Here is a 13,065-nt window from a genome sequence, read left to right as displayed (position 1 = left end):
CGTAATTCAACGGGAAAAAGTGTAATGATTGCAGGAGATTCCCAAGTAGTTAGAATGATTATTTATTTGGAACATACGGATCAATGAGCCAAATGGCATTTGTGGAGGCAGGAGGTAGAAGATGCGAAGCCGGGTATTGTTGTTTTGATGATAGGCGGTAACGAAGTAACTGACCATCCCACGAAACAAATGTGAATAGACACGAATTCAGCATCACCATTCGTCACTTTATTGAGTCCAAAAAATAATTATCCTTGCAATCAATTAGCCTCCTAACAGTTAATGTGACACCCCGACATTCGAAACCCAAAGGAATTCATGTTGGACAGTAGGTGGACGATTTCGACAACGACATATCATTAAACATTTCAACTACCAGCAATCAGAATATACTGAGCACTTAATCTTATGTAATTTACTTACAATTATTTTCACATAAATAGGAACTCATAATCTCACTTAAAAAACTCACATTAACTACAAACTTTATTTTGAGATAAAAAAAGAGAATTAATCTTATCTTGAGGTTGAAAATTTCAAACCAATAATAATGCAGCAAAGAGTAAAGCTAATATCAATCCTAATGTCAGTATCAGGATTTTAAAAAATGGGTGGCCGGCTATTGCAGCCGGCCCACTCACCTTACCCGACAACCCTTACGAGGGTTTGTGATGCTAACAAGCAGTTTAGCGCGGGAGCCGCGTACAACGCGCCAAATTACATGTCATGAGCAAGCTCCGTTGGGAAATCTGCTCTGCGCATGGGCGAGGGCAGATGCAGAAATTGTGGACAATTAATTCGAAACTAACCATAGAGTAGCGCCAACAGAGACTAAAAAAATCTATCAGTCTGACGATGAACATTTGAAAGAATTGGAGGGAAACTGGCTTCCAATCCCTGCTCAAAAAGGAAACGATGAGTCTACGAATCAGGTGGGTGGTGGTACGTAATGGGGACAATGTTTAGTATTATTAGTATTGTTTTCCACTTATATAAAATTAACTATTTAATATTTATGTTTAATATAGCTTTAAGAGACTTAATAATTAGGATGTTCAAATTTGAGGTTTAACTTTGAGATACTAATATTATGAGGTGTTGAATGAAGAGGGTGATATATTACAATACCAAGCAGATTCAAATTAAACAGCTGGATTGCTCTTTGTTATACTTCAAAATGAGTTTATAAATTAAGTCAAAGCCAAATTTTTTGACAAAAACGATGTAAAATAAATTTGGTTGATGACATTTCATCTGACAGAACCTTGTTATTACACAAACTATCTTGAGTAACAAAGATTTTATTGAAAACGAAATTACTTTATTATTATGCTTCAGAATTCCCGAACTTCATTCAGGCACTACTCAAATAGTTCTTAAAGTTACCTTTTGTAATCTATCACCAAAAAGAGATACTGATATTAACAATTGAGTTTGTTGACATTTTAAACGTATTCATTTTTTTGAGTGAAGTTGGGTTGTTGAGATTGGTTGTTGTATTTAACTCATTATAGCTCGCTCTGAATTAAAAGATTTCGCCCTGGAAAACTTTTTTGTTATGTTTATGAAACAAAAAGAAGCGTAGGAGCAGCTGTAATTTACATAACTAATCACGACCGATATCAGTGAGGGTTTTCAAGTTCTTATTGGTTATTCATTTCGCTACCCAAAACCTGCTTTTTGTGCGGTAAAAATGAAAAAAAAAACGAAATTAACTTATTGTACACTAACTTAGTTTTTGCGCCTGCATCACAATAAAGGAAAATCAACTGAATTTCGACAGGTAATTTCACTACAAAAATGTTAGCAAAATTATGATAACAAAGTTTTCCGAGCACCGCTTATTATTAAGCTGGTTTTTTTCTTACGCAAAATTAAATATTTCTTGCGCTCCGACCACCGAAAGTTGGATTGGTTTTTCCTCTAGCGCAAAATCAAGTACCATGGAGAAAACTTTAAGTTATTATTCGGGTTTTAATAATGATTATATATTCCAAAAACTGGTTTCAGTGGAAAGCAAAATCATTTAGAGTTTTTGGCTTTTAGGGTGTAACTCTTTAACCCCGTGTAATTTAACTGCGTGATTTAACCTTCTACTTTTTCACCCCCTACTTTATCATCCCGTAACAACATAACCCAACAAAAATGTAACCCCTTTTAATAACCGAAATTTATTTCAAATTAGGCCCTTTTCAAAACATAGTAGTAATCCAATTAATTGTACTAATTGGAGCCAGAAAAGCTATTCTAATTCGCTTGATGCACTTAGTCCCTTAAAAATGATCGAATATTGATGAGCTATAAAATAAATCCCTCATGTGCTCAAAAAGAGATAATCAACAAGAAGCTAATTCAAGGCAACTAAAAGCGTAAAAATCATAACCACTCACACTTTAAGCATTATTGTATCATTCTATCAGTTACAATATTTCAAGCCCCGTTTCAATTTACCTTATCGTCGGAAGACAAACAAATAATAGTGGTATCAGGTCAGACGTATTATCTTAAGCGCAAGAACGAAACTACCACGAACTGAAAGTGATCGAAACATCTATTTCATAAAGGCTGACCACGATCTTTTTAAGGATGGCGGAACTTTTTTTTTAAACGAGTGACGAAGAGAATCGTATCCTATCTACGGGAAAACCCGACGCTCGACTAGTTTATAAAAACATCAAGAATTTGACCAACAGTAATAACCCAACTTCGCAGTCCCCACAGCGATTCAGTCCATATCAATTGACAGTGCACTCAACTAACAATACCAACAGAAGAAACTGCACAAGACATGAGCAAGCAACAGGAACAGGTTTTACCAATCTTCCCAGCAGGTAGAAACTTCGAAATAACAGAAATTTTTGACAATTTTTCAAGATTTGAGAGTAGAAAAAAAGATCACGATAGAATTCTTCAAATCGACCACCCTGCAATGCTAGGTGTGCTGGTAAACTCAACCTTTTGGTTGGCTTAAAGAACCCATAGTCACACTTGAATATATAATTATCAATTTTATTCTATACATGCAAGTCTTTCAGGATTAGCCCTTGCTTGCATATATGCGTTCTGACCAACTAAATGGGAAGATAATTATCACCGTTTCTTCAGAGCTCTAAAAGCACTAGCCCCAAATATAAGGCCCTTAAAAATTGCTGGATATACAGCAGACGGCCATTCAAATGTTTCAAAAAATAGCTGATTCAAGCGGTCTGGATGTTTCTTTCCTCTTCCTCAAAATTATTTGAAAACCTCGGATTAACAAAGGATTATGAAACAAGCTGCGAAATTGCAGCACTTGAAAATTAACTCTCACTAGTTTTTGAAAAAGGGGAATTGAACTATTCATAAGACCACATCCTCGAGGAAATTGAAATAAAATGCAATCGCCCAATTTAAAGGAAAAAAAGAAAATTGACAAACTATGCCTTTAATTCCGATCCAAGTACATAAAATCAGCCCCGAATCAAGAAGTCCTATTTCCCTTTCACTAATGAATCCAAAAGAGATGCGGCAGCAACTGGTGTGGTCAGAAATAAGACGTTTTCGTTCAAAAACTCATCTACAACGCTTCGAAAGGGCACCAATTAAAAAAAGAAGATCAAGTGCAAAAAATGACGCATTTTTACCACCGAAAAACTGATTCTTCATTTTTTTGCGCAATGGCGAACGTAAGCATAAGTTTGTAAATTTGATTTTCGTATGCTTTTTGAAATAAAATTTTATTTGTCAAATTTTTTTTTTTAAGAGAAGTCGTCTACTTGCGACCTCCCGAAGACAAAAACGCACTGTCTTAACTCGCATGTGAAAAAAGCTGTCTTCAGCAGCTCATTTCTGAAACAATTATCTCCATGATGGGACGCTAGGTATGCCGACAATTCATAAGATGGCAACTTCTGAGGGTTCAAAAATTCAGCTAAATTTTACTTTAAATTGATTGATTAGATTAAAATTTTGATCACAAGCAGTTTGCATTCAAAATTTCGTATAAACTCAGACATTTAATCTGCTATTTAAAGGATTATAATCAAGCTCAAGTTTATGTTAAGAAAATCTAAACAATTGCAAAAATTTAATTGAATATCGACGTTCAGATTCGATTCCAATGTCATATGAAAGATAGACTATCTAAAAATTACTTAAATCTAAATAGTATCATGCCTATTATTGTTCCAACTTTCGATACGAAAGTAACGGAATATTTGTGCTCGGGGTGGGTTTTTTTTTCTTCAGACAAATTTCGACTTTTTAACTAGCAATTTTTGACGGAATTTTTTTATATCATTCGAAAGGTATTGTTGTCCTGAGCTCAAATTTGAAAAGATTTTTTACCTGTGATCATTTTTTGTAAAGTTACGGGGGTTTGAAGATTGCCATTTTGGTCAATTTGGGACAATTAACGCGCGATATATTTCGCGCTATTAACGCGTAAGCGGAGAGTTAATCCGTCTTAAAATCGTTCCGAAATGGTTGAAAGAAGCTTATTCGCCATAATTGATTTGCTACAAGGAGCTAAATCTATATTTTTGTACTTTATATGCCGTGTGGGGGGATAATTTTCATAAAAAATTCAAATTTTACAAATTTGTTTTTTTTTCATTTTGTTTTATTTCATTGAATTTTTTACTGTTATTACTGCTCCATTAACCTTAAAAGGCAGTCGGAACATTCAGGGCTTCGCCCTGATATACGAGCATTCTTGTCTTGTTTTGTTTCGGATATTTTTCCAATTAAAGCTTTGATCGTCCCGCATCACTTTCAAGTAAGTTTCAACTTAACATTAAGTATTAAAAAAAGGGTTAAAGCGTGTTGGAGTTGTCTAACTCTGGGTTGAAGAGATGGCGCTAAAAAATCAGGGGGTTAAAAACGCAGGAACATAAGATTATGAACCAGTTAAGTAAACATGTAAGAAACTTTGATATTTAAGGCAGGTGTTCCTACCAAAAGTCAGATGCGGCTAAGAGATGCGGAAAAAAATAGATGCGGCGTCATCCGGAGTGGTCAGAGCAACAAATGCTGTAGAGGGCTGGAATAATGGTAAACAGCCAATATTTATTGGTTGCATCCCAGTATAAAAGAAGTAATTTCAGACTTACAAGAATTCGCTTCCATTCAAAAGCTCTATTTCTACAACGCCTCGAGTGGGCACCAATTTACAAACAAAAACAAGGTCCTAGAAAATGCAGAATATTGTGATTGTTTATAAAAAAAAACACTGATTTAAATTTCATTCGCGCTATGTGTTAAAATCAAGCTTAAAATTTGTTCGTTTGTTCTTTCAATTAATTGAATAAAAATTTTTTTTGTCCATTTGATTGAGAAAATACGTATCCTTGCAGCATCCCGGAGACGTAAAAAACTATCTGTCTTGATGTCTTTACTCGCATTTGAAACATGTTGTCTCTAGAAGCTGGATACCGTAACGACTGCTCCCATGATGGGACACTAGATTGGGATTAGGTACTGGCAAACCCTTTGGACATTGCGTTATATGCCGAAACTTCAGAGACTTCAGATGATTCGAAAAGTTATCAAAGTTTTATTTTACAATATTGGCATTTGAAAACTGCTTGTTTTAGAAAAAAAATTTTGTTCACAGCCACATTGCATTCCAGATTTCATTCAAATTGCGACAAACAACCTATTATTGGCAGGAATATTTTCAGGATCATATTCAGGTTTCGTTTATCTAACCTTTTGCTGACGCTTTATTGAATATAGCCGGTCGGAGTAGTTTTCAAATTCATATCAAAGTCTAGATTATTGATAAGGTCAACTTTTTTGAAGTCTATACCGCATTTATAAGCGTACATGATATCGCGTATGGTTTCGCAGTTCCTTAGCAGAAGTAAGTTTCACTTTGATTCTAACCACTAGTAACAAAAGGGGTTGAATTGTAGTGAAGTTAGCTAATTCTGGGGATAAAAGATAAGGGGTTAGAAATAGGGCATTAATAGGCGCAGGGCTATAAGACTCGGAACCGCTTTTTAGAACGTGTGAAACTTGAAAGATCCTTGACAAACGAGTGGAGAGTCACTTTATACAAGATAAACTTATCAAAGAAAAACTTTTATGTCGATAAAAATATGTTAATATTCCATTCGGAAACATAATCATCTGAGCCGGAATTCCCTCATCACTTTCCAGAAAAAAGTATTTATTATATTTTTAGTTTTTTTTCGAAATTGATTTCTCGAAAAATGTCCATGGCCTGAAAAATCTCGGCAACCGGCTATTTTTGCTTTATACGAAATTACTTCATCAATCTCGTTTCATCAAGTAAAAATAGTTTGACTCAGATATTTTCATACCAATTTGTGCGTCGTGGACTCGCAGCTTTGGGAAACTCCGACACCATAAATTAAACAAGTGAGTCTTTTGAAACCAGTTGAATCATCAATGTTCCACATATTTGGTAAGCTGACTTTATTTTCGTAATTCAAATTGTAACTCAGAGTTATTTGTTTCTGAAGTAATTCTCGTTTCATAGCGCTCAAGTCTTCAAGATGCGAGTGCAAACGATTCGTAATGGTTAGCCGCACACCAACTTCTTTCGAAAGAAGGTATCCCAATAAAACATCATCCGAAAGACCAGTTTGATCACACTGACTTATATACTGACCAGGATCACTGAATGATTTCAATTTCATAAGTAATGGACGGCTAAGACATAATCCTGCGCCTCCAGTTGCGAAATAGAAATAATGTTGTCTCTTGTCTTCTTTATTGATTACACTAGAAGGTGTAGCTAAGGAGTTTCTTCCTATATAATAATCTGTTAAATGAGAAAACTGTGAAAGGTACGTCTTCAATTGTCCCGTATTGACAAACGAATCATCGTCAAAATGACATGTCCAGAACGCTGTCGGGAACTCGCGAATAGAGTAGCTCAAACTGAAGGCCAGCTGGCAACATTGATTCAGTCTTCGATTCTTGGAAAAGCAGTTTGATTGCACGAATGAGACGTGGGTCGAGTTTTTATGATCAACATGACCCGGAGATGTAACTATGACGCTTCTGTTTGACGACCCTTAAAACAGAAACAAAATAAATCAGTCCTTTTATAATCATTATGTTTTTTGAACCCTCCGCAATTTTCTTTTGAATCAGCGCATACATTGTCTAAAACAGCTGAGAGAGGAGCGATAATTCTGATCAAGACTGACCTATCCATGTTTGCAGAAGTAGAGGCAACCTTGTCTTTGCAGTCTGCGTCGATGTCCTCACAAAAACCGCAATTCTCTCGTCAGTGAAACTGTTCTTCGGTTGGAACCATTCTTTGTCTGGTACTAATTTGAGAACGATCAAAATGAGAAAGAAGATAGAAAACAAAGCACACAAATGCTTCCATCTCATCTTCATAATTTAGTTTGAAGATTGTGCGTTGAATTTACTGCTTGTAACTCTCGTTACACAATCACTCAAATCACAAATCTACTAAACGTATCTAAAATCTGAAAAAAGCATTTATTTCCAGAAAACTTTTGCAAAAAAAATTTGACTCCAATGAATGTGTATCAAATACAAACTCATTGCCACCTTTTACGTTTACTCAGAAAACTAATCAATTCATCGAGCTATATCATTTATCAAGTGATGTCTTCTCCTTTGTCAATGGTAGTTGCTTATGTTAAAAGGGATTGGATAGCTGCATCAACACCCTCGTGGGCAGAATAGTCAAAAAGCGAACCAAACTTATCTGTTGACTAAAGTTTTCTGACAGAAATCACTGAAGGCATTGACCTGTACCTACGGCGATTTGGTATAATCTTCAATTGCAGTATTCTTGTTCCATAGCATCAAGGGTGATAATTCCCTCATCACTTTCCAGAAAAAAGTATTTATTATATTTTTAGTTTTTTTTCGAAATTGATTTCTCGAAAAATGTCCATGGCCTGAAAAATCTCGGCAACCGGCTATTTTTGCTTTATACGAAATTACTTCATCAATCTCGTTTCATCAAGTAAAAATAGTTTGACTCAGATATTTTCATACCAATTTGTGCGTCGTGGACTCGCAGCTTTGGGAAACTCCGACACCATAAATTAAACAAGTGAGTCTTTTGAAACCAGTTGAATCATCAATGTTCCACATATTTGGTAAGCTGACTTTATTTTCGTAATTCAAATTGTAACTCAGAGTTATTTGTTTCTGAAGTAATTCTCGTTTCATAGCGCTCAAGTCTTCAAGATGCGAGTGCAAACGATTCGTAATGGTTAGCCGCACACCAACTTCTTTCGAAAGAAGGTATCCCAATAAAACATCATCCGAAAGACCAGTTTGATCACACTGACTTATATACTGACCAGGATCAACGAATGATTTCAATTTCATAAGTAATGGACGGCTAAGACATAATCCTGCGCCTCCAGTTGCGAAATAGAAATAATGTTGTCTCTTGTCTTCTTTATTGATTACACTAGAAGGTGTAGCTAAGGAGTTTCTTCCTATATAATAATCTGTTAAATGAGAAAACTGTGAAAGGTACGTCTTCAATTGTCCCGTATTGACAAACGAATCATCGTCAAAATGACATGTCCAGAACGCTGTCGGGAACTCGCGAATAGAGTAGCTCAAACTGAAGGCCAGCTGGCAACATTGATTCAGTCTTCGATTCTTGGAAAAGCAGTTTGATTGCACGAATGAGACGTGGGTCGAGTTTTTATGATCAACATGACCCGGAGATGTAACTATGACGCTTCTGTTTGACGACCCTTAAAACAGAAACAAAATAAATCAGTCCTTTTATAATCATTATGTTTTTTGAACCCTCCGCAATTTTCTTTTGAATCAGCGCATACATTGTCTAAAACAGCTGAGAGAGGAGCGATAATTCTGATCAAGACTGACCTATCCATGTTTGCAGAAGTAGAGGCAACCTTGTCTTTGCAGTCTGCGTCGATGTCCTCACAAAAACCGCAATTCTCTCGTCAGTGAAACTGTTCTTCGGTTGGAACCATTCTTTGTCTGGTACTAATTTGAGAACGATCAAAATGAGAAAGAAGATAGAAAACAAAGCACACAAATGCTTCCATCTCATCTTCATAATTTAGTTTGAAGATTGTGCGTTGAATTTACTGCTTGTAACTCTCGTTACACAATCACTCAAATCACAAATCTACTAAACGTATCTAAAATCTGAAAAAAGCATTTATTTCCAGAAAACTTTTGCAAAAAAAATTTGACTCCAATGAATGTGTATCAAATACAAACTCATTGCCACCTTTTACGTTTACTCAGAAAACTAATCAATTCATCGAGCTATATCATTTATCAAGTGATGTCTTCTCCTTTGTCAATGGTAGTCGCTTATGTTAAAAGGGATTGGATAGCTGCATCAACACCCTCGTGGGCAGAATAGTCAAAAAGCGAACCAAACTTATCTGTTGACTAAAGTTTTCTGACAGAAATCACTGAAGGCATTGACCTGTACCTACGGCGATTTGGTATAATCTTCAATTGCAGTATTCTTGTTCCATAGCATCAAGGGTGATGTACCATTTCTGATAACTTCTGATTATAAGTATGCCGAAAATGAGCAACAGTTTGGATCAACAAAATCTGTATGGAATTCCATATATAACGATTAACATCGTTTTATTTGTTGATAATCCGATTTCCATAATTTGAAGACCGAAAAGCGAAATAATTAGCTTACATGTTGGTTACAAAGAATCGAAGTGGAGCTTCGGACCACATACAATAAATCACAAGCATAGCATTGAAAACTAGCAAAAAAAAACAGTCACAAGTGGAAAAAAGGTACATCTCGAATAAAAGTATACCGAATAGAACGGATATCTAACATACAAACAAGCAAACTTTTTGGCCCGTTTTTTCTTGAAATTTTGCCTGCGTCGCAGAAAATTTTGTCAATATATGGCCTTTATAGTATTCTGGGAGAGCTCAAACAATCAATTTTGTCGAGCTAAGAAAACAAACGGTCGACAAAATTTTCAAAAATATTTCTGAAAATTATTCTCTCTTCGAGAAAATCCTAGATCCGCCCCTGAGCACACGCACTCATATAAATAATTTTACCATACGGAAACTAAAAGGACTGAGCTTCAATCGAAAACCAGGAAATCAAAAAATTATCAGCTGAATAAAATCAAATTTCTATCGTCATACATACAATGATCAGGACCCAAGACATTCAAGAGGATTTGGCTTGATCGTTTAAGAAAAACAGAACGGAAACTACGTCGACAAGAAAAAGATAAGAAAACCGAAAAGTTCAGACAACGACAAACCTTATGACCGGAAGCCACATGGGAAGGGTGGGATGAGCAGGTGGGAAGGGCCTGTAAGTAATTGAAGTTTCATAATGAGAAATCTCATTTTCTTACTCGTATGAAAGACGAGTAGTTCACAGGAATAGTCCAGCTCCTGATTACAAGACAATTGCTCTCACATTTTTGTAGGTTTGACATAATTGTAGGATTCCTTGAGTCATCAAAAAAGTTAACAGATTTCGAGTTTCTAGAGGAAAAGAAGTAGGGTCTACAAAGAAGTAGATTTGGAATGCGAGGATTCCTCACAAGTTACTGCAGAATACACTGTTAGAGCATCTATCAACAAAAGTAGCTTGCTCTATTAAATTCGTAACACAGCAAGGATTTTGTTTAATTTTTCATTAGCTCCCAGCCCAGCTCCCACTATTCAACCTTGGGCCCTTTTTCCGTGTGGGAGAGAATGTCATTCATTTTCCCGCAACCGGTCCCGCTTTGAGGAGGCGGATGACACTGCGATCCTTCCAACTGTGACCGAAGCTGGATTCGAAATCACGACCTTTGAGTTGAAGGCCGTGCGTCTTACCCACTCACCTGCGGCTGCTCACACAGCAAGGGTATCTGGTTGAAGTGCCAATAGCACAGAAAGTTCCAACCACAACAAGGGGTCAGGTCGCGAGACACCATCGGGGTTTTTAGATCTTTGCTGCTTGCACTACGTTAGTAACTCGTGCTTTCAGATCTCACTTTCAAAATTTTTACTATGTACCTGAATTCTCTTGAACTGGAACCCTGACGTACTGATCGCCAGTCTGTCGTGTTTGCAGTTTTGCCAATCACTGAGTTTAATCGAAAAAAAACAAATCTTGAATACCAATTGATATCAATAAAAGACGATCGAGTAGCTCGAGACAAGTATATTGTAGGGCTGTTCCGGTCTAGCCCCTGCGGTGGGGAGGCGAAACAGTTTGATAAATTTGTGCTTATTCAAATGTTTGGAAGACATTGCAGACACTTTTACTCAAATGATTTCAGCAATTTCAATTCGATCAAGATGAAGAAGTGAAAAAAAAATATGCTCGCTCATCTGGAACTCGAACTGCTTCCTCTGATTTTTTTTTGTCAAATTCTATATCATTTCACTACACGTTTCTGGTAAAGACTCACTCAATGGCACTCAAGAAAAAATCGGAAAGTGAAGCTGTTTTGTTATAAAATTGTTGAATTGATGAAATGGAAAAAAACTGAAAAAAAATGATTTTTTAAATATCGGATCAAGCAAGCTTGAATTTGCTCTTTTTTTTTAATAAAAAACAGATTCAACAAGTGACAACACTGAAAACCGCATGTCTTGAATTTTCTTTTAAAAATTTAACTTCGAATTAAACGGAACATGTTGTTTCGATTTTTGAAACGATAATTTTTTTTCTCTGAGATTAAGATTCAAACCTGCGCACTCAGATCAAGAGAGCCCGTTTTTTCTTGAAATTTTGCCTGCGTCGCAGAAAATTTTGTCAATATATGGCCTTTATAGTATTCTGGGAGAGCTCAAACAATCAATTTTGTCGAGCTAAGAAAACAAACGGTCGACAAAATTTTCAAAAATATTTCTGAAAATTATTCTCTCTTCGAGAAAATCCTAGATCCGCCCCTGAGCACACGCACTCATATAAATAATTTTACCATACGGAAACTAAAAGGACTGAGCTTCAATCGAAAACCAGGAAATCAAAAAATTATCAGCTGAATAAAATCAAATTTCTATCGTCATACATACAATGATCAGGACCCAAGACATTCAAGAGGATTTGGCTTGATCGTTTAAGAAAAACAGAACGGAAACTACGTCGACAAGAAAAAGATAAGAAAACCGAAAAGTTCAGACAACGACAAACCTTATGACCGGAAGCCACATGGGAAGGGTGGGATGAGCAGGTGGGAAGGGCCTGTAAGTAATTGAAGTTTCATAATGAGAAATCTCATTTTCTTACTCGTATGAAAGACGAGTAGTTCACAGGAATAGTCCAGCTCCTGATTACAAGACAATTGCTCTCACATTTTTGTAGGTTTGACATAATTGTAGGATTCCTTGAGTCATCAAAAAAGTTAACAGATTTCGAGTTTCTAGAGGAAAAGAAGTAGGGTCTACAAAGAAGTAGATTTGGAATGCGAGGATTCCTCACAAGTTACTGCAGAATACACTGTTAGAGCATCTATCAACAAAAGTAGCTTGCTCTATTAAATTCGTAACACAGCAAGGATTTTGTTTAATTTTTCATTAGCTCCCAGCCCAGCTCCCACTATTCAACCTTGGGCCCTTTTTCCGTGTGGGAGAGAATGTCATTCATTTTCCCGCAACCGGTCCCGCTTTGAGGAGGCGGATGACACTGCGATCCTTCCAACTGTGACCGAAGCTGGATTCGAAATCACGACCTTTGAGTTGAAGGCCGTGCGTCTTACCCACTCACCTGCGGCTGCTCACACAGCAAGGGTATCTGGTTGAAGTGCCAATAGCACAGAAAGTTCCAACCACAACAAGGGGTCAGGTCGCGAGACACCATCGGGGTTTTTAGATCTTTGCTGCTTGCACTACGTTAGTAACTCGTGCTTTCAGATCTCACTTTCAAAATTTTTACTATGTACCTGAATTCTCTTGAACTGGAACCCTGACGTACTGATCGCCAGTCTGTCGTGTTTGCAGTTTTGCCAATCACTGAGTTTAATCGAAAAAAAAACAAATCTTGAATACCAATTGATATCAATAAAAGACGATCGAGTAGCTCGAGACAAGTATATTGTAGGGCTGTTCCGGTCTAGCCCCTGCGGTGGGGAGGCGAAA

General features: G+C 36.6%; 1 protein-coding gene across 1 annotated transcript; it reads right to left on the bottom strand.

Moving 5' to 3' along the window:
* Positions 1-7,849: 7,849 nt before the first annotated feature.
* Positions 7,850-9,128, bottom strand: LOC134842303 (beta-1,3-N-acetylglucosaminyltransferase radical fringe-like). Its single transcript, XM_063858576.1, has 2 exons — positions 8,845-9,128; positions 7,850-8,708 (listed from the first exon to the last, which is right to left on the bottom strand). The coding sequence occupies exons 1-2, from the start codon at positions 9,038-9,040 to the stop codon at positions 7,984-7,986; spliced, it is 921 nt and encodes a 306-aa protein (XP_063714646.1). The 5' UTR covers positions 9,041-9,128; the 3' UTR covers positions 7,850-7,983.
* Positions 9,129-13,065: the final 3,937 nt, after the last annotated feature.

Source organism: Symsagittifera roscoffensis, chromosome 3 (assembly GCF_963678635.1).
Source record: "Symsagittifera roscoffensis chromosome 3, txSymRosc1.1, whole genome shotgun sequence".
Taxonomy (NCBI): Eukaryota; Metazoa; Xenacoelomorpha; order Acoela; family Convolutidae; genus Symsagittifera; species Symsagittifera roscoffensis.
This window is presented reverse-complemented; position numbering and strand designations above follow the sequence as displayed.

Bases quoted from the DNA above. Each gene is read 5' to 3' on its own strand.
- LOC134842303 (XM_063858576.1), bottom strand. From the start codon at position 9,040: ATGAAGATGAGATGGAAGCATTTGTGTGCTTTGTTTTCTATCTTCTTT. The intron at 8,709-8,844 runs GTCAGTCTTGAT...TTCTGTTTTAAG, and splicing joins ACTTCTGCAAACATGGATAG to GGTCGTCAAACAGAAGCGTC.